At 45.7% G+C, this 22,337-nt stretch overlaps 1 protein-coding gene across 2 annotated transcripts in view; it reads left to right on the plus strand.

The window, feature by feature from the left end:
• Nucleotides 1-11,924, plus strand: part of FOXJ3 (forkhead box J3) — a 126,822-nt gene extending 114,898 nt beyond the window's left edge. The window contains exons 12-13 of one of the 2 annotated variants that reach the window (XM_029227872.1): nucleotides 8,537-8,644; nucleotides 8,939-9,431. In XM_029227872.1, the coding sequence (XP_029083705.1) occupies nucleotides 8,537-8,644; nucleotides 8,939-9,054 (224 nt within the window). In that variant the 3' untranslated portion in view covers nucleotides 9,055-9,431. Of the gene's footprint in view, nucleotides 1-8,536; nucleotides 8,645-8,938 lie in introns of both variants that reach the window. The other variant, XM_029227873.1, reaches the window with a different exon arrangement.
• The last annotated feature ends 10,413 nt before the right edge of the window (nucleotides 11,925-22,337 follow it).

The raw sequence follows: 22,337 nt of genomic DNA on the forward strand, positions 1-22,337 counted from the left end.
ATTCAATCTTCTTACTCATTATAGGTCTATTCAGATTTTTGTCTTTCTTCATGATTCAGTCTTTGTTGATTTTGTGTTTCTAGGAATTTGTCTGTTTCATCTAAGTTGTCCAGTTGGTATACAGTTGTTCAAAGAACTCTCTTATCCTTTTTATTTCTGTAGAATCAATAGTAATGTCACCACTTTAAATTCTCATTTTAGTAATTTGAGTCCTTTTTTTCTTAGTCCATTTAGTTAAAGGTTTGTCAACTTTGTTGATTTTTTTTCAAAGAACCAACTTTTGGTGTTAAAGATTTTTCTCTAATGTTTTTATGTTCTCTGTTTCATTTATCTCTGCTCTAATCTTTATTATTTCTTCCTTTCTGTTAGCTTTGGGTTTGGTTTCTTCTTTTTTAGGTCTGTTTTTTAATGTAAGTCTTTATAGCTATAAATTTCCCCCTTAACACTGCTTTTGCTGTTTCCTGTAAGCTTTGGTATGTTGTATTTTTGTTTTCCTTCATCTCTAAGTATGTTCTAATTCCCCTTGTAATTTCTTCTTTAATCCATTGGTTAAGTGTGTGTTGTTTAATTTCCACAAATCTGATAATTTTCCATTTTTACTTCTGTTTTTGATTTCTAACTTCATCCTGCTGTGGTCAGAGAAGATACTTTGTATGGTACCTATCACTTAAAATCTATTGAGACTTGATTTGTAGCCTAACATATGGTCTGTTCTGGAAAATGTCCCATGTGCACTTGAGAAGAATGTGTATGCTGTTGTTGTTGGGTAGAATGTTCTATATATGCCTGTTAGATCGGGTTGATTTATTGTGTTAAATCCTCTATTTGCTTATCTTCTGTCTGGTTATTCTATCCATTATTGAGATAATGGGTATTTAAGTCTCCAACTGTAATTGTAGAGCTGTTTATTTCTCCTTTCAGTTCTGTCAGTTTTTGCTTCATATGTTTTGCAGTATATTATTAGGTGCATAAATGTTTGTAATTGTTCTGTCTTCTTGCTGTATTGCACCTTTTGTTGATATATAATGTCCTTCTTTATGAGAAGTAGGACTTCACAAGACATCTCTTGTAACATTTTTTGATTTAAAGTCTATTTTGTCTGATATTAGTATGACAATCCCTGTTCTCCTTTGGTTACTATTTGCATGGAATATCTTTTTTCATCCTTTCACTTTCAATCTGTTTGTGTCTTTGGATCACAAAGTGAGTCTTCTATAGTCAGCATATGGTTGGATCATGTGTTCTTATCCACTTCTGCCAATTCTGTCTTTTGATTGGAGGGTTTAATCCATTTATATTTAAAAGAATTACTGGTAAGGAGTGAATTCTGTGTTTTGCTATTTCTTTGCTGTGGCTTATAGCTTTTTTGTCCCTTATTTCTTGCATTACTGTCTTCGTTTGTGTTTAGTTGATTTTTTGTAGTGAAATGTTGAAATTCCTTTCTCATTTCTTCTTGTGTATGTTCTGTAGCTCTTTGTGGTTACCTTGGGGATTGCATTTAACATCCTAAACTTACTACACTCTAATTTGAATTTATACCAATGTAACTTCTATAACATGCAAAAACTCTGCTCCTTTTCGGCTCCACCTCCACCTCTTTTGGTTGTTGATGTCTCAAAATTACATTTTTCTACATTGTGTGGCCCAAAACATATACTAATAATTATTTCAAATGCATTAAATCTCTTAAATCATGTAGACAACAATATGTGAAGTTACAAGCCAAAGTTACAATAATATGAGCTTTTATACTAATAGTTTTTAGAAAACATTTTAGCCTCTTAAATCATGTATAGAACAAAAAGTGGAGTTAAAAATCATTGTTATGCTAATGCTGTCTCTATAATTACCCATGTATTTACCTTCATTGAGATCTTTACTTTTTTCATACGGCTTTGTGTTACTGTGTAGTGTCCTTTCATTTCTTCCTGCAGGACTCTCTTGAGCATTATCTTCCGGGGCAGGTCTAACAGTAACAAACTCTCTTAGCTTTTATTTATCTGGGAATGTCTTAATTTCTCTCTCACTCTTGAAAGGACACTTTTACCAGTATAGGATTCTTTGTTGACACTTTTCTTTTAGCACTTTGGATAGATTGGCCCACTACCTCTGGCCTGTAAAATTTCTGATGAGAAATCTGCTTATAGTCTTATTGAGGATCCCTTATATGTGACAAGTCACTTCTCTCTTGCTGCTTTCAGGATTCTCTCTGTATCTTTGGCTTTTGAAAATGTGATGATAATCTGTCTTGGTGTGGGTCCCTTTGACTTCATCTTACCTGGAGTTCGCTGAGCTTCTTGGATGTTTATATTCCTGTGTTTCATCAAATTTGGGAAGTCTTCAGCTCTTATTTCTTCAGATATTCTTTCGGCCCCCTCTTCTCTCTCTTCTCCTAGGACTCCCACAATGCATAATTGGTCTGCTTGATAGGTCCCTTTGTCTCTGTTTGCTTTTCTTCAGTCTTTTTTCTTTCTGTTAATCAGCCTTGATAATTTCCATTGTCCTATCCTATCTTCACATTTGCTGATTCTTTCTTCTGCCTTCTCTTCTTTGAGTCCCTTAGGTGAATTTTTAATTTCAGTTATTGTACTTTTCAGTTCCAGAATTTCTTTTTGGTTTCTTTTTATGTTTTCTGTCTCTTTGTTGATATTTCATTGTGTTTATGCATTGCTTTCTTAATTTTCTCCACATCTTCCTTTAGTCTTTGAACATCTGTAAAGTTATTTTAAAATCTTTGTGTAGTAGATCTGCCATTAGGGTTTTTTTCAAGGACAGTTTCTGTGGATTTGTTTTTGCTTTGAATGGGCCATACTTTCCTGTTTATTTTTATGCCTTGTGATTTTTTTGTTGTTGTTGTTGAAAACTATACACTTGAATCTATTAATGTGATACCTGTGGAAATCAGATTCTTCCTCTTCCCAAGGGTTTGCAGGATTTTGTTACTGTTTTTGTTTTTTTTTTGATTGTTACAGGCTGTCCTTGTGCTGAGGATCAACTTAAGGTTTAAACTTAAGATCTTTTCAGGTTTTCTCTGAGCCTGCGCTTTTTTTTTTTTGGCATGGGTGGTCACTTTCTAACTTTCCCTGCATATGCAGTTGTTTTTCAGTATTCTAGTCTTTAATGTCTGGTTCCCAGAGGGGAAGAAAGAAAAGAAAGAGGGGAAGAAAGAAAAGAAAGAGGGGAAAGGGGGCAGCAGCCCTTTAAATCTCCTGGAAATCAGTTCAGCCAGAGGAGAGGAGATGCAGCAATAATGGCCACCCTCCTTTTTGTCTGCAACTCTGTAATCAGAAGCAACAATCAGTGATCAGAGCACAGATCCCCAGTATTTGGTGGACAGTACCCTTTTTGCCCACACTGGCTCCTGTAGGGTTTGTATAAGCTGTTCCAGCTGCTTGCCATGGGGGTAGGAGTGAGGGGATAGGTAGCTGTATCTGTGCTAAGAGCTGAAATTCACCAAAATTAACTGCAATTTGCCAACCAAGCCTTCTTCTGCAAGTTGTGAACCTTCTTTAGAGAGTCCAGAGTTGCAAACTAGTTATGTTAGATTTTACCCATGCAATTTTATCTAGATTCCTGTTCCACCGTCTTCCCAGAATTCTCCCTATCTTCATGTTTAAGTATCAAGATCTTTATGATTTGGCATGTATTTTTACTTATTTGTCTTCTTCCATTCCATCTTTTTAATCTATTCTTCTATGTGGACAGCTTATCTTTGGTCCTTTGATAGGTTCTAAGCCTATAACTTGCCCCTTTCAGGATACATCACTCACTTGTCTAGCTTGCTTGAAGTCCTAGACCAGGTGTACCATACTTTGTCCATTGTTTCTTGGTTCTCCTCTCTTCCTTTCTTTCCCTGTTCAACAAAAATTGTCCCTTCTAAGTGCTGCCACATTCTCTTTTCCAAATCACCTTAAACCATTTCAGTCAACCTTAAAAGTACTAAGTGAATTTGAGTAGTTTATATGTACATCAGTATGCATGTGTGTTTGGGGGTGAGCCCCTGTGTTGCTCAGATTGTTGCCTTCAGATCAGGGAATTCTAGGAAAGACAGGTAGAAGAAGATGTGGGTCAGTCTTAAGAGAAGGCCATTTCAGAAGGCCATTGTACATGCTTGCCAGTAGCTCCCCTTTCTGCAATTTCAAAGCTGTAGGATGAAACAAGACTTTCTTCAATTTTGTGGCCTAAAAACCTCTAAGAAAGGTCCAAAAGTACCTTTTGGTTTTGGAACTGGGTACTCTTGGTCATGGAAAAAGCACTTTCCATCTGCTGCTGTCCTCTGTCAGAGTGGCCAGGCATCTCTTCTAGATTCTCTCTAGACTGAGATCCTGGGTTATTTCCCTAAAGCCCTTTGTTAGTAGACTTCTGTAGTCATCTCTGCTTGATCCTTGACCTTGATTATTTGGTTCTGGTTTTTATGATTCTCTTAATTTTTTCTGCCATCTTTCCCTTTTATTGCCAGCACTTCCTTTCCCTCTAGGGTCCCCCCAGCTCCTCCTTGATTCTCAGTGCTACTCCATTCATAGCCTATCAGATGCAGAAGACCTGTAGTTTTCCCTCAGTGTTTGTCTCCCAATTTCCTTCCCCTTTAGTCTTTTCCTTCTGAGTCAAAAGAACTTTAGCGAGCCCTGGCCTGCCAAGCCATGTTGACCTTTGTCATCACTTTGTGTGATCAGCTCTGGTGTTAAGTATCTATCACCTCATGCCTGCTGATGTCTTTTCACAAACATTCAGGGTTTTTTTTTGTTTGTTTGTTTTTAACTAAAATTTTTGGCTGCATTGGATCTTTGTTGCTGCATACTGGCTTTTTCTAGTTGCAGTGAGCGGGGGCTACTCTTCGTTGCAGTGCTTGGGCTTCTCATTGCGGTGGCTTCTCTTGTTGCAGAGCACAGGCTCTGGGCACGTGGGCTTCAGTAGTTTTGGCACGTGGGCTCAGTAGTTGTGGCTCACGGGCTGTAGAGCGCAGGCTCAGTAGCTGTGGCGCACAGGCTTGGTTACTCCTCTGCATGTGGGATCTTCCCAGACCAGGGCTTGAACCCATGTCCCCTGCATTGGCAAGCAGATTCTTAATCACTGCACCACCAGGGAAGTCCCATGTTCAGGTTTTTTACATGCCAGCCTGCTTCCTTTTGTTTTAAGTCCTAGCCACTTTCTGTCATTCTTTTATTCTCTTTCTTGCATCCCTGTCTTTCACATTTATTCAGATATCTCATTTCTCTTATCTCTACCACCCAATAAATCTTTACCACATTTTCTTAGAAATGTAGTGTAAGAGGGGACTTCAGAGAGCTGTTAAAGCTGTTATCCTTTTATTTAACAGGTAAGGAAACTGATCCAAAGAGAGAAAGTGACTTGCTTGAAATTACAAAGTTCATTTAGATATAGGTCTTGACTCCCAGAATACAGCCTTTCCATATCCTTCAAACTTTCCCTGTGCCGTCTGTCTTCAAGACTCCCCTTTTGGTGAACACCTCTTTGGCCTCCTTAGAGATGCCAGAAACTAGTGTTGTAATGTGTTAGTGTGGAAGGGGGAAGGAGAGAAAGATGTTGTAGTGCACAGTGTATTCCCTCTTCTTCCTAAATCATTTTACCTGTATTTACAATTTGTCTTGCCCAAAATGTTTAAATCCTCCAGTAATGTTTAAGTCCTCTAGTTGTGCTGTTCTTAATTTGATGCTCTGCTTAAAGGTCATTAAATACAAGTAGAAGTGCATTAATTCAGCAAACATTTATTTACACCTTTCCTGTGCCTGACTACATAGTGGGGACTAGGAATAATGAGGTGACTCTAGAATAATCCCTAATTTCAAGGAGCTCACAGCCTGATAGGTGAGACAAGTCTATCAAATACAGTATTATGAGGACTACATTTCTACCATAGGGCAATGGGAATAAGAGAAAGGGGCTTACTTGTCCTAGGGAGAAAGAAAAGCTTCATACAAGATGACACATTTCAGCTGGACTTTGCAGGATAAGTGGGATTCTATATGACAGAGAAGTCTGATCATTTCTCTGCTCAAAACCCTTTATTAGTGTCCATTTTTCTCAGTAAAAACCAAAGACCTTACTGTGGCCTATATGGCCCTACACAGTCTGGTCCCCCATTACTCTCTGACCTTGTCTCTTTTTCCCTTCCCCTCCCCTCCCCCTACCTCAGGGCCTTTGTACTTGCTCTTTCCTCTATCTTGAGTGAGCTTCCCCAGATAGACACATGACCCAAGTTTTTCCCTAAAAAAGCACCTACTACAGTGATACCTTCCCTGACCATCCTACTTAAATGGCACCTACTCAGCACTCCTTTTCCCCTCTCCCTGCTTTATTTTTCTCTGTAGCGTGTATAACATACTATATAATTTACTTTATTTTCCTCCCTCCCGTCTTCACCCCTCCCAATCCCCTGAGAACCAGCTCCAAAAAGACAGGGAGTTTGTTTCTTTATTTATGTATTTCTAGTGTGTAGAGCTGTGCCTAGCACAAATACTTCTTGAATGAATGAATGGTCATTCAACAACAGTCTACTTTCAAGAAATATGTTGTGTGATTAGATTTTTATTGAAGTATAGTTGATTTGCAATATTAGTTTTAGGTGTACAGCACAGTATAGATTTATAAATTCTCATAACTACATTCTGAATGTTATAGGATCTCAGACATCTTTGAAACTGCATTATAAGTTAATTTCTTGCTTAAAAAGTCCAAGTAGACTCTCACTGTTCAATCTGTAATGAGAACATGGGGAAAAAATGAGGAGTAATGAGAATCTCTATATGAAAATAAAATCTTATGAATGTGACAAGTTTCAGAAAGTTAAGGCCATTTGTTTAATATGGGTGTGTATTTATTCCCATAATCTTGTTTATTTCCATAATTCTCTAATTCTCACCTGTCTCCTCCTTTAAGGTAAGAATTACTAAGCCAAAAAAAAGAGAAATGAAAAAAAAATATATAAACAGATTAATCTCCAATAAAAATTAAGTTTTGTCTTATGACTTGAGTTGTTAAGGATAAGTAGAAAGAGAGCTAAGATTTTGCAGGATGGAGGCTGGGATGTTGTTCGTAAGTGAATGACCATATTACTCAGAGGAGGGCAGCCCCTCTAGCCGGATGCAACCTTTAAAAGGTACATCAGCCACGAACGTGAAGGCCGATCACATTTTTTCTCCTGCACAAATATACTAGAGCTGTAACTTAGTATAACTTTTATTAGTATAACTTTTCTCTTCTTTTCTTCCTAAATCTTCAGTATGGTAAATTGGTCAGAGAGATCAGTTCTGACTATAAACTTTACTCTAAAAAGGCATGTTATCTTGGGAGGCAGTGGCTGGAAGTCAGAACTCTTGGGTTCTGTTCCTGGTTCTTTTTCATTTTCTCTCGTCTCATTTCCTCACCTACATGAACAGAAGTAGGGCTGGATTAGATTATCTCTGAGGCTGTCTCAAATTTGGACAGTCTGACTTTCCAGTGGCAGGTGGAAACTTGTGAGCAGCCAAATATAGTGTGCCCTACCATGAATATAAAACGAAGATTTTTCTTCCCTTTCTAGTTTCCTCTGGGAAAATGATTGCTGTTTTCTAGTTTGATTACAGCATTCCTAGAATGCAAGTATAGTTTGTGTGAAACACTAGAATACCTTAGGGAAATAGCCTTTCCAGAATTCTGGGTGTTTCATATAATATAAACCAGTGTTATGGTGGTTCTTCCCCAGGAGTTATTGTGGGAGGTTGCATGATGTTTCCTCCCCTCCCTTTCTATTTTGCATTAGGATGCAATGTAATTGACATTCTGGAGCTATTATACTTGATGGCTGCTGTCAGTGAAAGCATATTAACTTAAGAACCTTCTGAAATGCTATTTAAATGAGATCTGTGTTTCCCATCTACACATCTTCTAAATAATATGTTTTTAATCACCTTTGATATAGCTCTTTTACTTTATGCAAATCTTTCCTGTCACTTTGTGCCTCCAGTCACTTTGTTAATCAGCTAGGGCACACTTAGGTCTGCTTTAAGGATGAGAAAATCAGGGCAATAGAGACAACCATTACTGGAAAGAGCCCATGAGTTAGGAGAACTGAATTCTAGCCCTAGGCCCTGTCAAACTGATGTGTCTTTGGGCAAGTCTCCTCAGCCTTCTGAGCCTCTGTTGCCTCATCCATAAAATGGGGGTAATCCCTGTCTTGCCTTCATTGTGGGTCTAGGGGGAGACTCAGATGAAGTAATGGGATATGAAAATGCTTTTGCACTATAATGAGGTATGTAACGACAACAGACATAACTTACCTACGAGCTTCCAGAGAGTTAGAGGCAGTGCCAGAATTAGTACCAGTGTACTCACACCCGGCCTGGCACCGTGTTTGAAAATCCAGCACCACCTTTGGCAGAGTTTTAGCATCTAAAAGGAGTGATCTTTCCTTCCCTTTCCTTCCTCACTTTACCAGCTTAATTTAGTTTTAGGTAACAATTCTATTAAGATTTTTATGTTTGATTTGCTTTACTTATGGTACTGTGTTTTCCTTCTGTCTTCTTCACAACCTGATTAGGAAATTTGTACATAGACTCCAGGCAAAATCTCGCTCCTTCAGTGATGCCTCCCCCTGGTTATCCTCACATCCCGCAGGCACTCAGCACTCCAGGAACAACAATTGCAGGTAATTTGGGGTGTGGTGTGTTGGGGTTGGTACTTGGAGTTTAATATTGAAAAAGGCTTTAGCTGCCCCGACAGGGAAGGAGGCTGCCTCAGGAGCGGGTGAACTCCCTGTTTCAAAGGGGTGGGGTGCAGAATACCTGTAACATGAGGATCATAAGAGCCACCTTGTAGAGGCTTCTGGGTGGGTAAGTGAGAGCATATGTGCCGAGTTCCTGGCACACATAGGAAGTGTTCAGCGTGTGTGTTTCTTTCTTCCTTTATCCTCTCACTGCTGACATTGCCTCCTTCCTTCCAGGCCATCACGGAGCCATGAACCAGCAGCACATGATGCCTTCCCAAGCCTTCCAGATGCGGCGCTCTCTGCCTCCAGATGACATCCAGGATGACTTTGATTGGGATTCAATTGTGTAGAGCTTGTTTCTCAAGGCACCAGACAGACCCGAGCGTTAGTCCTTTCTGTGCAGTGAAGGGAAAGGTTTGAGAGAATCCAGTTGAGAAAACAAAGTTTCTAATCATTTTACCAATGTTATTGAAATTTTTTTTGAAGACAATCAAAAAGATTTTAGCTGGATAACTTACTGCTTTTATCTGACCCAGACAAGTATTACATGTTTGTCTCCCTGCCAGCTGCCCTATGTAGCTCCTAATTGTTGTGTGATTTGAACAGCTTTTGCATATTTGTGTCAGTTTGATGTTGACCACAAGTGCCAGACTGATTTTTCAGACAGAGCCTATTTTGCTGCAAGCAGTTTATAGATGCATATGTGTAAATACATGTACAAAAATTATTGAAAGGCTTCAATTTTTTCTAATTGGATTATTATGTCTTGAAAAGAAAAGTTACTGTGAGTTTTTATTCCTTGTTAGGCTATTTTCGGCAGGATGCTTTTAACTGATGTAGGCAACTGAAAGGAAATAGATTTTTTCAAAGCCCAGTTCCCCTTATTTAATCTTTTTCGGAAATGTGAGTATTGAGTTCTACTCAGTAAGCCAGAGAACCCAGAGTTTGATACTCTCCGAACAGTCCAAAGGGGCATGTTGTTCCTGAGCAGCATGAAGGACTGACCAATGTTTTTTTGATGCCTGGGGGATTCTAGAGTTCATGTTGCACCGTGTCAGCATCTGTTTTTCTAAGTCTGCATTGTATGCCAGTATTCAGTGTGTTTGATTAGAAGCTGGGCACTGCTTGGCTTTTGAAACAAATCAATGTCTCCACATTCACTTATGTATTTATTATTCAAAAGTGTTATTTTAATATTTATTGCTATCTTCTGTGAATGCTCAACTCCTCTTGGGTTCATTAAGGAGAAATGCAGTGTCTGAAAGCACAGAATTATTTTTCTTGGTAAGAGTTTACAGACAAGACAATCAGAGAGAGATTGTGTCATTCTCTTTATCATTACTCCTGCCATGTGAGTATATTCTCTGTCTTTGCATTCCTGCTAATTGAGACTTATTTGCTAAGTAGGATTTTCTGGAATTTGAATCAGAGTTCATTTGGGCAACGGGACAGCAGGGCAGTGTTTGTATAGCAAGTTTCCCCCTCATTCTCTTTCCATTTAGGAAGCACTGAAAGGAGGGTAGAGCCACACATGGATTTTATTTGCCTCAGTTTTCAGTGCAGTTACTGTTGAGTGGCCTGCTGTTTCTGTTGTCCTGTGTGTCTGTGTATGCATGACGTTTGGTTCCTTTCTTTGAAATGCAGCCTGCCTCTTAGGGGTTTTTATTAGTTGTTTGTTTTTTGTTTTGTTTTATTTCACAGTTACTTTGCATGGATTGATTGTCTTAGTTTTGTAATGAAACTAAGAGAAATGAGATTTCTTTTTTTAATGAATAGATTTTGAATTGGTTCTTTAGACCAGAAAAAAAAAGCAGAATTTTTCAGTTCTGATGGGGAAACGATGTTCCATCAAATTAAGGAGTACTAACTGCTCACTGGTTGCTTTTTAGCATCTCTAGTCTCTATCAGCCATGCTTATTAAGTCACTTTAATTACCCTTACTGATTCTGTGGTTGAGTAATCTCTACTTGAACTAAACAAACACCTTTGTTTCTCTGTGTGTGTATGTGAGAGTGTTTGCGAACGTCTTTGGGTATTTTTTTTAGTGGAGTGTTGCCTTGAATGAATCACTGGGAAGCCAGCCATGGTAAAGGCTGGTGAGGTTGGGGAGGAAGGAAGGGCTTTATATTCCTGTTGTTTGGATCCTGCTTGGCATGAAAAAGGAAACTCAGTTCCAGCCTCTTGGATCAGTAAAAATCAGAGGATTCTGGAAAGGCAGCCAATCAAGATGAGATAGCAGCCTGCAGAGTAAAAGCTTGGAAAAAAGGGGGTGATTCTCAGTAGTCTGCTCAAGTCATGGTTCTCTAGATACCAAAATAGCTGTTTTGAAACTATAAATTGTATGGGTAGCAGTGTGCACTTTAAACAATTTGGGTGTTAGAATGCAGTAGCTTATACTGAGTTATTCAAGTAGAAACCGCTGATAAAGATGTTACAAATTGTGTGAAGCTAATTTCCCATTTGGTAATCATTTACTGATTTGCAGTGATCAATATTTTTGTGAGAATTTAAACTTACCATGAATGGCCCTGGAGGCAGAGCCTCCATCCAGACCCATCCCACACTAGTGATTCATGTGGCCAGGGAGCCCGGGACAGGCTTTCTCATGGGCTCCAGCCAGACAAGGCTCCCTAGTGAGGTGCAGAGCATCCCTCTAGTGGCCATCTCAGTTGGTAGTTGTAAGTGCAGAGCAAGTTCTGTCTTGGGCTTAAATTGACTGAAGACTTTGGGGGAAAAGAATCATAAATGCATGTAATCAAAAGGGGGTGCTCTGTCCAGGAGAGTAATCCGACTGGCATTTGTGGCAGTGTTTGAAATGTAAATGTATTCATGTATGTTCTTGTAAATACATGTCTCTCAGATGTCCTTTGAAGTGGGAGGGAATCAATCTGGGGATTATTTCAAATGGAATAGAGTATTTTGATATTGTTCATTCAGAGGGTGATGTGTACATATCTATATTGTATATATGTGATGAAAATGCATTGGCTTTTTGTGCAGACACAATCTGCTCCCTGTACTGCTGTTGGACAGTCAGTGTTTTAATGTTTCTACAGTTTTGCTATTGCACGATTTCATATTTTGCCTCTATGATGAACGGCACCCATTCTTTGTAACTGTTTAGTGCTGTAAAGAAATATCCCAAGTGTCATTAGGATTGTTGCTGCCAGAAGTGATATGCATGAATGGCACTTAAAATAAATATATTATGTTAACTCTATTTACAACACCAATTGGTCTGTGTCATTTGCTGCAGTTGAGGGAACAAGATTGGAGCTAGTCCAGAAGCAGAAAGCCTGGAGTTAGTCATTCCTTGGGGTCTCAGAGACTGTGTCCCATGTGCTGCTGCCTGAGAACAGTCATTGCTGCTGTTTATTGAACATCTCACTTGCTCTGTGAACTTGAGGAAATTATTTCATTTGTCTGAGCTTTCATTTTCCTCATTCACAGTGCCTATAAAATGAGAATAATACCTACCTCCTAGAGTTGTAGAGGGATTAAATTAATTAAGGCATTTAGAACAGCATCTGGAACATAAAAAGTACTCAGTATGTGCCACATGCTGTGCTACGTAGGTATTGTTATCCTCAGCTTACATGTGGGAACAACTCAAGTAGAGGTATAATGGCTTCCCCACATCCTTTGTTGGCAAGTGGTAGAACTAAGGTTTGAATCCAGATCATTTGACTCCAACGTCATGTTTTTTACACCGTCCTCTGTTACTTCCAGTGGAACACCCCGGTCCCTCTACCCCTACCCTGGACCCTAGTCTTGCCCCCAGCACTGCCTTCCCAGAGTGCTCTTTCCAAAAGGTGAAAGTGGAGCTTCTTAACATTTGCTGAGCCCACACTGTGTCAGCCCTTCCCATGAGAAATTTAGAGATGAAAAAGCCACAGTTCCTGGCTGTAGGGGGTACAGACTTACCCAGGACAGGGAGCAAATGCCAGCCCAGGGAGCTTGCCCAGGGAAGCTACTCTGAAGATGCCCCCTGGCAAGGCAAGATTCTGTTGGTGAGCAGGTAGGTCATGCTGAGGCTAGGGCATTGGCTTAGGAAAGCCTTGGGGGTGGGCATGGGCTTTTTAAGTTGAGTTTTCAAAGGACTCAACGGGAGAAGGTGTTTCCATTTATACCACTGCTCTGAGCCAGGCATGGAAGCTAGATTAGCATGGGCGCAGGGTGAGGTTGAAGCCAAAGAAGTGACGGTTTGCTAGTTAAGAGCCAAGCACCAGCAATCCCTGGAGTTGAGATGAGTGCTGGTGTCCCGACCTGATTGTGGAAACAGGCTCAGAGAGGCTACCAATGGGCAGACCAACGACACTGGTGGAAGTGGACTTGAAGCTGCGGTCTGTCTCACTCAGGAAGGGGAGAGATTCCCACCAATCCCATGATCCTGCCTCAGGACCCCTCACTACTTCTAACTTAACCCATACAACACTGTCAGGAAAACCTATTTTTAACCATTTTACCGATGGGAAACTGAGGCTCAGAAAGATTAACTTGCCTTAATTAAGTTCTCATAGGTAGTGGAGGATCTGGGATCATTCAGTCTGGGCCTGACTCCAAAGCCCATTTCCTTTTGCTCCACCCAGGGATAGTGCCTACCCATCCTGTGTGTGCGTGTGTAACTTGGAGGAGCTCTGCTTTTCCATCAGTGCCTCTGAAAGACTGTAGGAGGGGGCACGGTTAGATCTGGTCACTTGTGCTGATTCACGCACAGCTAAAGTGCACCTTTGTGCTGATCAAATGAAAAAAAGATCATAAAGATGCATGTTTCATTCTTGTGGCTTTACCATGTTGCAGTGTGTTAAGGGCTGCTGTTTATAGATGTGCCCTTACCAGTCAGACAGAGCAGTCCTGGAAGAACCACGTAAGCATCAGTTAGCATTCATAGAAGGGTTGACCGCATCAAAATGCCCTAGGATCACAGAACTATCTTGAAAGCTTCAAGCTGGGAGGGGCCTTTGAAATCATCTAATATTATAAAACGCCCACATTTTGCAGTTGAGAACATTGAGACCCAGAGGGGCAAGTGACTTGCTCAAAGTCATACATTAGTTAGGGGAAATTTGGGGGAAGGGGAGGAGTGGAGAAAGTCATCTTCCCGGCGGGAATTTAAAATTCCTCACACGTTGTCTTGATCTACACAAGAAGGTGATGCTGTAGTAGTTACTGTAGTTATTGCTCCGCCTTACAGAAAAGCAAACTGCTTTAGAGAGGTAAGGCGCAAGGCAGCAGCATCCTGAATGCATTCGATCAAAGCATGGGAATTTAATTAGACACACTTGGCCAAAAAGAGAAAGAAGGGAAATCTTAATGTGAGAGTACCTACCTGTGATGAATGTGTGCCCCTCAGTGAGTGCGAGTTGGAAGATTCAAACCTGAGACCATAACTGATGTCTACTTCCAGGTGCCTCTCTGCCTGAGCGTCTCACCACTGAGTGTCGTTCCAGTGGGTAAAGATACACATTCTGTACAACATTGCACTTGGATGCAAGCCAGCTACTTCAAAGACAGACTGTAACCAAGAATTAGGAAAAATGGCCATGTTGGGCTTATTGAGATGGTGTGTTTTTCCCCAGTGTGGTGCCTTCCTAAAGGGTTTTCCAGAGGATTTTGGACTTACCTCCCTGTGTCTCTCCCTCACATGATAAGCAACTAGTCAACATGTGCAAAGCACACATTTGGTAAGTGCACCAGAGCCGGAGTCTAACCCCAGGTCAAGGCTGCTTCGACCCAGCCCTCAAGCTGTGCCTTCAGCAACGCTGACCCTGGAAGTCCAGAGTAGGATGGCCACCATGTATTCCTTGTTAATTCACATTACTTATTCTAAGTACTTGTGGGTTATCAGATTTCGCCTTCAAAACAACTGTGTGGTAGATACTATTGTTATCAACCTATTGCAAAGGAAAAATCTGAGCCACAAAGAGGTTAAGTCACCTGCCCAGGGTCATCCGCTCGTAAGTGGCAGAGGCAATAATAGCTGGAGCAGGAGAGCCAGGATTTCAAACCCAGGCCATCCAGCCCCAGTGTCTACACTGCAGTGCGCTGTGCTGTCAGTCCTTACAGGGCAAAGAACGGGGAGCCTTAGAACAAAGCCATGAGGCCGCAGTGAGCACCGGAGGCCGCCAGAGGGCGCAGGGCTGCCAGCTGTGTGCCTTTCCTTGTTTGGAAGGTTTCCTTTACCACAGGGGCTGTGCTCTCTTCCTCTGCAGTCCCCAGAGCTGGGAGCTCCTACAGACAGGTAGGGACCCCAGTGGCCAGCCCTCAGACTCTGCTCCCGCATCAGAGCTTGCTGGAGGGAGCCGAGGAGCCCTCTAGTCCTCGGCGATCAACATACTGGCGGGGGGGCCCACTGCAGAGTGGCCTCTGAGTCTGCTGCCTGGGCCCAGCCCTCCTGATGCCCACTGTCACCTACTCTGACGTTAGGGTGGGGAAGGTCACCCCACCATCAACCCCAGCTCTGAGTTTCCTGAGGCTCTGCATTCCTGGGACCAGTGGATGTCTTGTTTAGGCAAGTGGCCGGGCCTGCCACACACCTTGCCACGGGGCATCTACCCTTGTCCTCCCAGCCCTGCCTCTGAACCCACACACACTCACACAGCAAGTCCCGGGGCCGTCACAAACATTATGATTATTGCCACTATTTGCCAGCAATTATCTGAGTTAGCACTCCCAGTTACCTTGGAGGTTGGTGTCATTATCCTCCTTTTACTGCTGGACATTGCCACTCAGAGAGGTGAAGTCATTTGCCCCAGGTCACCATCAGTGAGAGGTTGGCAAGGGGACGGGAACCCAGAGCTGCCTTATTCCGGTCTGCTCTTCCCACTGAGGGCTATGGCCTCTTCCACAGCACTCCCCAGTTGCCCTTGATCTCCCTCAGGGCCATTCACCACACCCATCCCAACCCACCCTACCCTAGCACGGGGCCTGAGCTGATGTCACTGGGTGAAGGCCACCCCTCTCATGACACAGCCCCCAGAACGTCAGAGAGGCAACTTCCTGTCCCAGACAATGGCAGTAAAGACGTCCGAGGGCACTTCCCACCCTTCCCATGCCTGAGTGACATCCATAGGCAGAGGCCTTCCTGGGCACGGTCCTCTGGTTCCGTGTGAGAACGTGTGAGTGCATGAACTCTGTGACTGGGCGTGGGGGGTGCGGTGTGGGTCCTATAAGTGAGTGCGACTCCGATTGTGCTCATGAGGCCCTCCGTGTGTGTGAGCCAGACCTTGTATGTTTGTGCTTGTGTGTCTTGTGATTGTGTGCTCGTGTGTCTGTGCCTGGATATGTGATTGTGTCGCCTGCATGATTGCGTCTGTGTGCCTCAGTGTGTCTGTGTGTGATCATGAGCCACAGACAGGAGAGAAAGCATTCTGCCCAGGGCAGGGAGGACGGGATGGCTCCCCACTCAGGTTCCGGCTTCTTCCTCCCTTCCCAACCTTGTTAGCCACTCGAGTCTTCCCCAGCAGCCCACGTCCCCGGAGACATTTGCCTGGGATAGAGCCGGGTTCCCAGGCACACTCAGGGTTAGGCCCTGCAAGTCCAATACAGATGAATTGTTCCCCTTTTCTCATCACATCCCTGGCCTGGCCGCTGTCACTGCTTCTCCCCACTGTGGCCCTTTGGACTGGATCCCAGATCTATCTATACCTGCTCCTGCCCCCAGGCAGCTCCTACCCTCCTCCTTGCACCCCGCAAAGCTTCCTGGCCAGACCAGAAGCTGGTCCATTGTGAGTTGCTGGCCTGTGGCTGATCGTGTTTTCTGCAGGCGTCAAAGCCCAGAAAAATACATGAGGCCATGGAAAGAACACAAACTCTGGAGTCAAAAGAACCTAAAGTGCCATCTGGGCAAGACGTTGCTCTCTCTGAGCCTCAGTCTCCTCATCTGTATAATGGGATTAAAGTGTTGATGGGATCATCCATGAGAAGTCAGATGGAAGCAGCCAGCAGGGGCCCTGGCACGCTGTTGGTCCCAAGGACCCATCTGCCTTCCCTGTCTGCCCTCCTCCCTTGCTTCTCTTGCACACGCCAAGACCCATGGATTCCCCAGCACACCATCCTTCCAATCACCCCTGGCCCTCCCAGGGTACTGCTGGGGGTGGAACACACCCCTTCCCTCCTGGACCAGTGCAGCAGCCATACCTAGAGAGTCCGCTCCCAACACCAAGGGCCATGATGATCTTTCTAAATCACAGCTCTTCTCATGGTCTTCCCCTAGCTTCCCACTGTCACCGGGTGAAGGGCAAAATGCCTTAGCCTGGTGTTTAAAGCCTCCTCTGGCTGCCCACGCACAGCCCCTCTTGAGACACTCTCTGCTTCAGCCCATCCTCCCTCCCTTCCTCTGTGTGCTTCCTGTTGCCAGGCCTTTGCCATATAGCCCCCATCTCTGCTGTGGGTCCAAATCCTCCCATTGATCAAATCCTCCCAGTTCAAATGCCACCTGGTCTGGCAAGCATCCCCAGACCCAGCCACGGGGGGACCTTTTCTCCCTGCGGAGCCCCAGGGAGTTTGTGCCCGTGTCCTATCCTCCCTCTAGCCTGTGGGCTCTGGGGCACATGGCAGGAGCTCCAGGTGGGTCTCCCTCCTTCCCTGACAGCCTTCGGGTGTGATGGGTTGTTTTCATGGCCAATGCCCAGAGCAGGCCAGGGTGTGGCAGGAGGAAGCCCCGCTGTGTGGGGAGCAGATGGTGAATGGAGCTCCCCCAGTGCCTTGTCCCGGCCAGGCCATGGGGATGTGAGATGACACTGCTGAGCAAACAACCAGACACACCCTCTGTCTACTCCCCAGCTGCCCCCCCAGAGCATCACGGGAAAGATCCTGCCCACCCCAGCGCCTGGGGGAGGGGAGGGAGCCCGCCACCCCTGCCTGGACTTGGGCTCAAGGCAACAGGCTTCAAATTCCCACTCAGCCATCCACTTTCTCTGTGGCCCTGGGCACTCTCCCAGGAGCCTGGTTTCCTCCTCTGTACAACGGGTATCGCTGCCCTGTAAAACAGGGTCTGACTCAGTGGTTGTGCCTTTCTTCTTCTCCTTCCCCAAAGATGGGGGTCTGGGGCTAGGAAGACAGGACAGGAGGTATGAACCGAATAGAAGTTTAGCTTTTCTTTGGCATTTGTGAGAACTGGCCTCTGTTCTGGAATTTACAGCTTTGTGACTGCAGCTGGTGCCAAGTCCACCTGGCAATGAGTCTGAAAAGTTGTGCCTTCCTCTAGGCTGAGCTAGCCCCACACTTGTGTCTGTGCTTCCCTCTCTGTTGGCTGGGTGCCCTCGTGCCCAGAGAGCCACCAGTGAAACTGCTCCCAGAGCTTCTGTCCGCACCCTCGGGAAAGTCATGGTTTCTCACCTTCTCTGGGCCTCTGAGCTTCAGTGTGCCCACCTGTAAAATGGGGTTCTATAGTGATTTCTTATGTATTCCCAGAGCTATTGGGAGGTTCACATACATCGTGATGCCTTCCTCAGGCAGTTCTGGGCTCTCAGAAGAACCTCCAGGACATGTATGCAAGCAGGAAGCGGAGGCTGTAAAATGTGGGCCACAGCCTCTTCATGGTCACACAGATCAACATGGGAGTCTTCAGACTCCCACCTGGGCTCTGTTCCAGACCTTTCTTCCTAGGGTCAGCTGAGGCCTCCAGCCTGCAGGGAAGCAGAGCCAGGCCTGGGAGGGCTGGGCCTCAGTGGACCCAACTTTAACAGGCACCCTGGAACCATGACGAGGTCACCCAAACACAAGAGTTCAACAATCTCTAGACCAAAAGGAATGGCACCAGCATCCTCACAGAGACCAGAGGGTGGCCCGACAGCAGGGGAAACCCACGCAGCTGCCAGCAGTGGGTGAGGGGTGGCTGGGCCGCAGGGCTGGGTCTGGTTTTCACACCTGTAAAGCACGTAGCCTAGAGCGAGTGTTTGATCAACATTCACTGCTATTCTTAATGTTATGACTATTACTAATACCACAGCCTTCCTGGTCTCCTGAGAGATCGGGGGTACCCACTAAGTGCCAGGCCTTGTATGGGTACTGGGGCCACGATGGAGCAAGACACAGGCTCTGCTCTCAGAAGCTCGGAGGAAAGTGGGCAGGACAGATAGTTTGGTAGGTTTTATAAGGGGAGAGTATAGGAGGCTGGTGGAGCCCAGAGGTGGTGGGGATGGTCTTAACACAGGCTTGCTGGGGCTGGAAGTCAGTGAGGAAAGTTTTCTCGGCAACCCAAAATTCACAGTGTAGTTGTTATTGTCTCCATTTTTCTGATGCAAAAACTGAGGTTCAGAAAGGGCACACAGCTGTTCACTGATGGAGCTAGGACTCTAACCCAGGGCTGCCTGGCTCCAAAGCTGGAGCTTTTTCACCTACAGCACCCCAGGTATGGGCCCCTTCTTCCTGGCCCACTCTTAGGGAGTCTTTCGGGATCCTGGGTAGAGGGTGAGCAGGGGCCTGACCATGATGGGCCTTGAATGCCAGGCCAGGGAGTCTGGGCTTCCTTCTGAAGGTTTGGGGCAGCCACTGATGGGTTTTCAGGTGGGGAGGCAGGTAGAGGTGGCATGGCCTGGGAGGCTATGGAGGTGTGAGAGTTTGCCAGAAGCGGTGGCCTTTGGATGTGAGGTGCCCAAACAACCCAGACCCACTCACCACCCGTAAGAAATGATGAGGGGTGTTGGGGTGCTGGGGAACCGAGGCCACAGGACTCAGGTGGGGGCCTGGGGCGATCCAGAACCCCAGACTTCCAAGAGGACCCCAAGATCCAGCAGCTTCGATGCAGGAGAGGAGGGAGGGGGTCTGAACTCACACCTGGGCCCAGGCTGGGCCAGGGAATTGGCAGGGGTGGGAGGGGCGTTGGTTCACATTTCCCAGGGGAGATGTCAGAGGTAGGGTTGGGTAGGTCAGGGCCCAAAGTGCTGAGGCCTATGAGCCGTTTCCTCTTTCTCACAGTGTGGAGCCACATCACTCCCACACACCCACTCCACCCCAGCCTTGCAGCAGGTAAGCCCCGGCTAAGGGGTTATGGGAGAAAGAGGCTTCAGGAACCAGAGGCCCCTCCCTTTACCCCCAATCCCACTGTAACGTAGGAGGGGAAAGACTGAAAAGCCAAAGGGAGCCAGAAACAGGGCTCCTGCAGCCCACAGCGGCCACACCGAACCCCATCCTTCATGCTAAACCAGACCCCAGTCCAGCCTGAGCCCCGCACTTAACCCCAGCCCCAGCCCCAGTCATAAACCTGACCCCACCCACACCTCCAACTTAAACTGCAGACTCAGCTCCCGCCTTAACCCTACCCGAGAACCCTAAGCTAACCCCAAACCGACCTCCATGTCAGCTACAATCCCCACATCGACCCAATCCTAGCTACACCCCTGATTCCAAACCTAACCCTGACCCTTAGCCCACACCCAAGCTCAGCTCCATCCTGACCCTGACTCAAGCCCCAATCTGAGTCCTAACTTGAACTCCTATCAGTACCCGCTACTTCATCTTGCCCTAATGTAACTCCAGTCCCAGTTGGTAACCTAAGACTGATCCTAACCCAGCTTTCACACTAACCCAGCTCAAGTCCACCCAACCCCAATTCCAACCCCGGCACCAGCCTCAGCTGCACTCCTGATCTCTACCTGTGCTCACCACCATCCCAGTCACAACACATTCTACCCTTACGTGTATCTCTAGCCTCACCTTCAACCTAAACTCCATCCGTAACCCTAAGGTACCCTATCCCATCCCCAACCCTCTGCCGGGGCTCATTCCCACCCAGCTCTCAGCTAGCAGCGGCCACCATGTGGCTGGACTGGACATGTAGACTTCAGCGTACACACACACACACCTTGCATATACTAACACACTTCAACTTACACACACTCCTCAGTGTACACACACACACTAGAAAAGGGAGGGAATCTTAGTCTGGTTCTGAGGACTAGCCTGAGAGGGCAGGTTGACCAAGTGTTTCCTGCCCCTCCCTTGGGCTGAACCCCTTTGAAGTACCCTCCAATTTCCCCTGCAGTGTTGACTTTTCCCACCCAGGGATTCCCACCCCCACTCCTTTCTTTGGAGCCATCCTGGCTTGCAGCCAGATTGGTTTGTAGATTAGAACAAAGCAGCTCCCAGGGCTCCCCTTCCTCAGTGTCCTGGAGGCTCTGCTCACAAAAGAATACAATGAACACACACTATGCCGGGGTACAGTCCTCATGGGGGTCAGAGTCTAGAGGGGCAGAGACACACACCCAAGTAATCCAACTCAACAAGATCCCCAGTAGGGGAATGTATCTGGTTCTGTGAGAACAAAGAGAGGTTATTTAGCTGAGGATGCAGTGGGGGTTATTTGATCTGGGCCTTAAAGTTTAAGTAGGAGTTCACCTAGTGACAAGGAAGGAAAAGCCTTCCAGGCAGAGATGGAGTAGCATATTCAAAGGCAGGGATGCTGGGAGAGTTGAGCCTGGCAGGAAAGGCCAGGGTGGGGGAGATTAGGCAGAGTTAGTTGGGGGAAGCAGAGCAAAAAGAGGAGGGACACGGTGCGGGAAGGGGGTGGGGGGGATGGTTAGAGGGGCAGGGGGCAAGGGAATCAGGAGGGAGTGGGGAGAGCACATCCAAGGATGATCTGAGGCTGCAGGACAGGCAGGACAGCAGGCCCAGCACCAGATGAGAACAGGCTGTGGCTCAGATTGGCAGGAGGTCTCCAGAGGGGCCAACGGGGACCAGAAGCTGTTGTGGCTGTTGATCAAAGTAATAATAAGTGAAGGATCTTTTACTGAGTGCTTTCTGTATGCCAGGCATTGAGGTAAGCATTTTTATAACCTCATTTAATTCTCAAAATAACCCCACGAGATATGTATTATTATATTGGTCCCCAGAGAGGATACAAGGGGTCCTGATGTTCAGAGAGGGAAACAATTTGTCCAGATTCACACACATAGGAATGGGGCAGTAGATGGGACTCGAACCAGGCCTGTGGATGGCAGAGCTGAGTCCTTCCTCAAAGTCACAGTGGCCAAACCTAACGCCTGCCTTGGTAATCTCATTTCTTAACACTTGAAGCCCCCTGGCAACCTCCTCCCCCCCAGGCTGAATTACTCACATTTCCTTGATAATTCCAGGCCTATTTCACCTCCCTGCTGTCTCAAGTGTAGTATCCTCTGCAAGAAATGGCCTTCTACCCTCAGCCCCTTCTCTAAGAAAATCTCCACCCATTCTCTAAACCTCCTTTGGGAAAGCTTCTTGAACTGCCCCGCCCCTTGGCTGGTTGAATGGCCCCTCCATTCCTCACGCCCACCCACTCCCCTAATCACCCTGCATCGCCACTGGTCCTCCTCTTTAAGGGCTGGGCTGGGTCTGCAGCCCCACCCTGGCGCATGGCGTGGCCCACAGCCGTCAGTGAGTGTGAATGGTTGGTCCTGAAGGCAGGACCCAGCCCAGCCATGGGTTAAAGTGGGAGTCCAAGAAGGGGCTGGGGCTCTGACGGCCTCCCCCGACTGATTTCTTACCGGCCAGGGCTGTCTTGAGCCTTATCTGATTAGGGTTAAGTTGACAAGCAAGCAGATGAGACACTGGCAAAGACTCCTGGGTTACTCAGTAACCCTGCTCTCTTTAAGAGTCCCACTGTTTTCCCCTTGCATGCAGAACCAAGCCCTCTTCTTTCTTGGGCGCTGCTGCC

The sequence above is a fragment of the Monodon monoceros genome, unplaced genomic scaffold (assembly GCF_005190385.1).
Source record: "Monodon monoceros isolate NGI ecotype Baffin Bay Population unplaced genomic scaffold, NGI_Narwhal_1 Super_Scaffold_18, whole genome shotgun sequence".
Lineage (NCBI taxonomy): Eukaryota > Metazoa > Chordata > Mammalia > Artiodactyla > Monodontidae > Monodon > Monodon monoceros.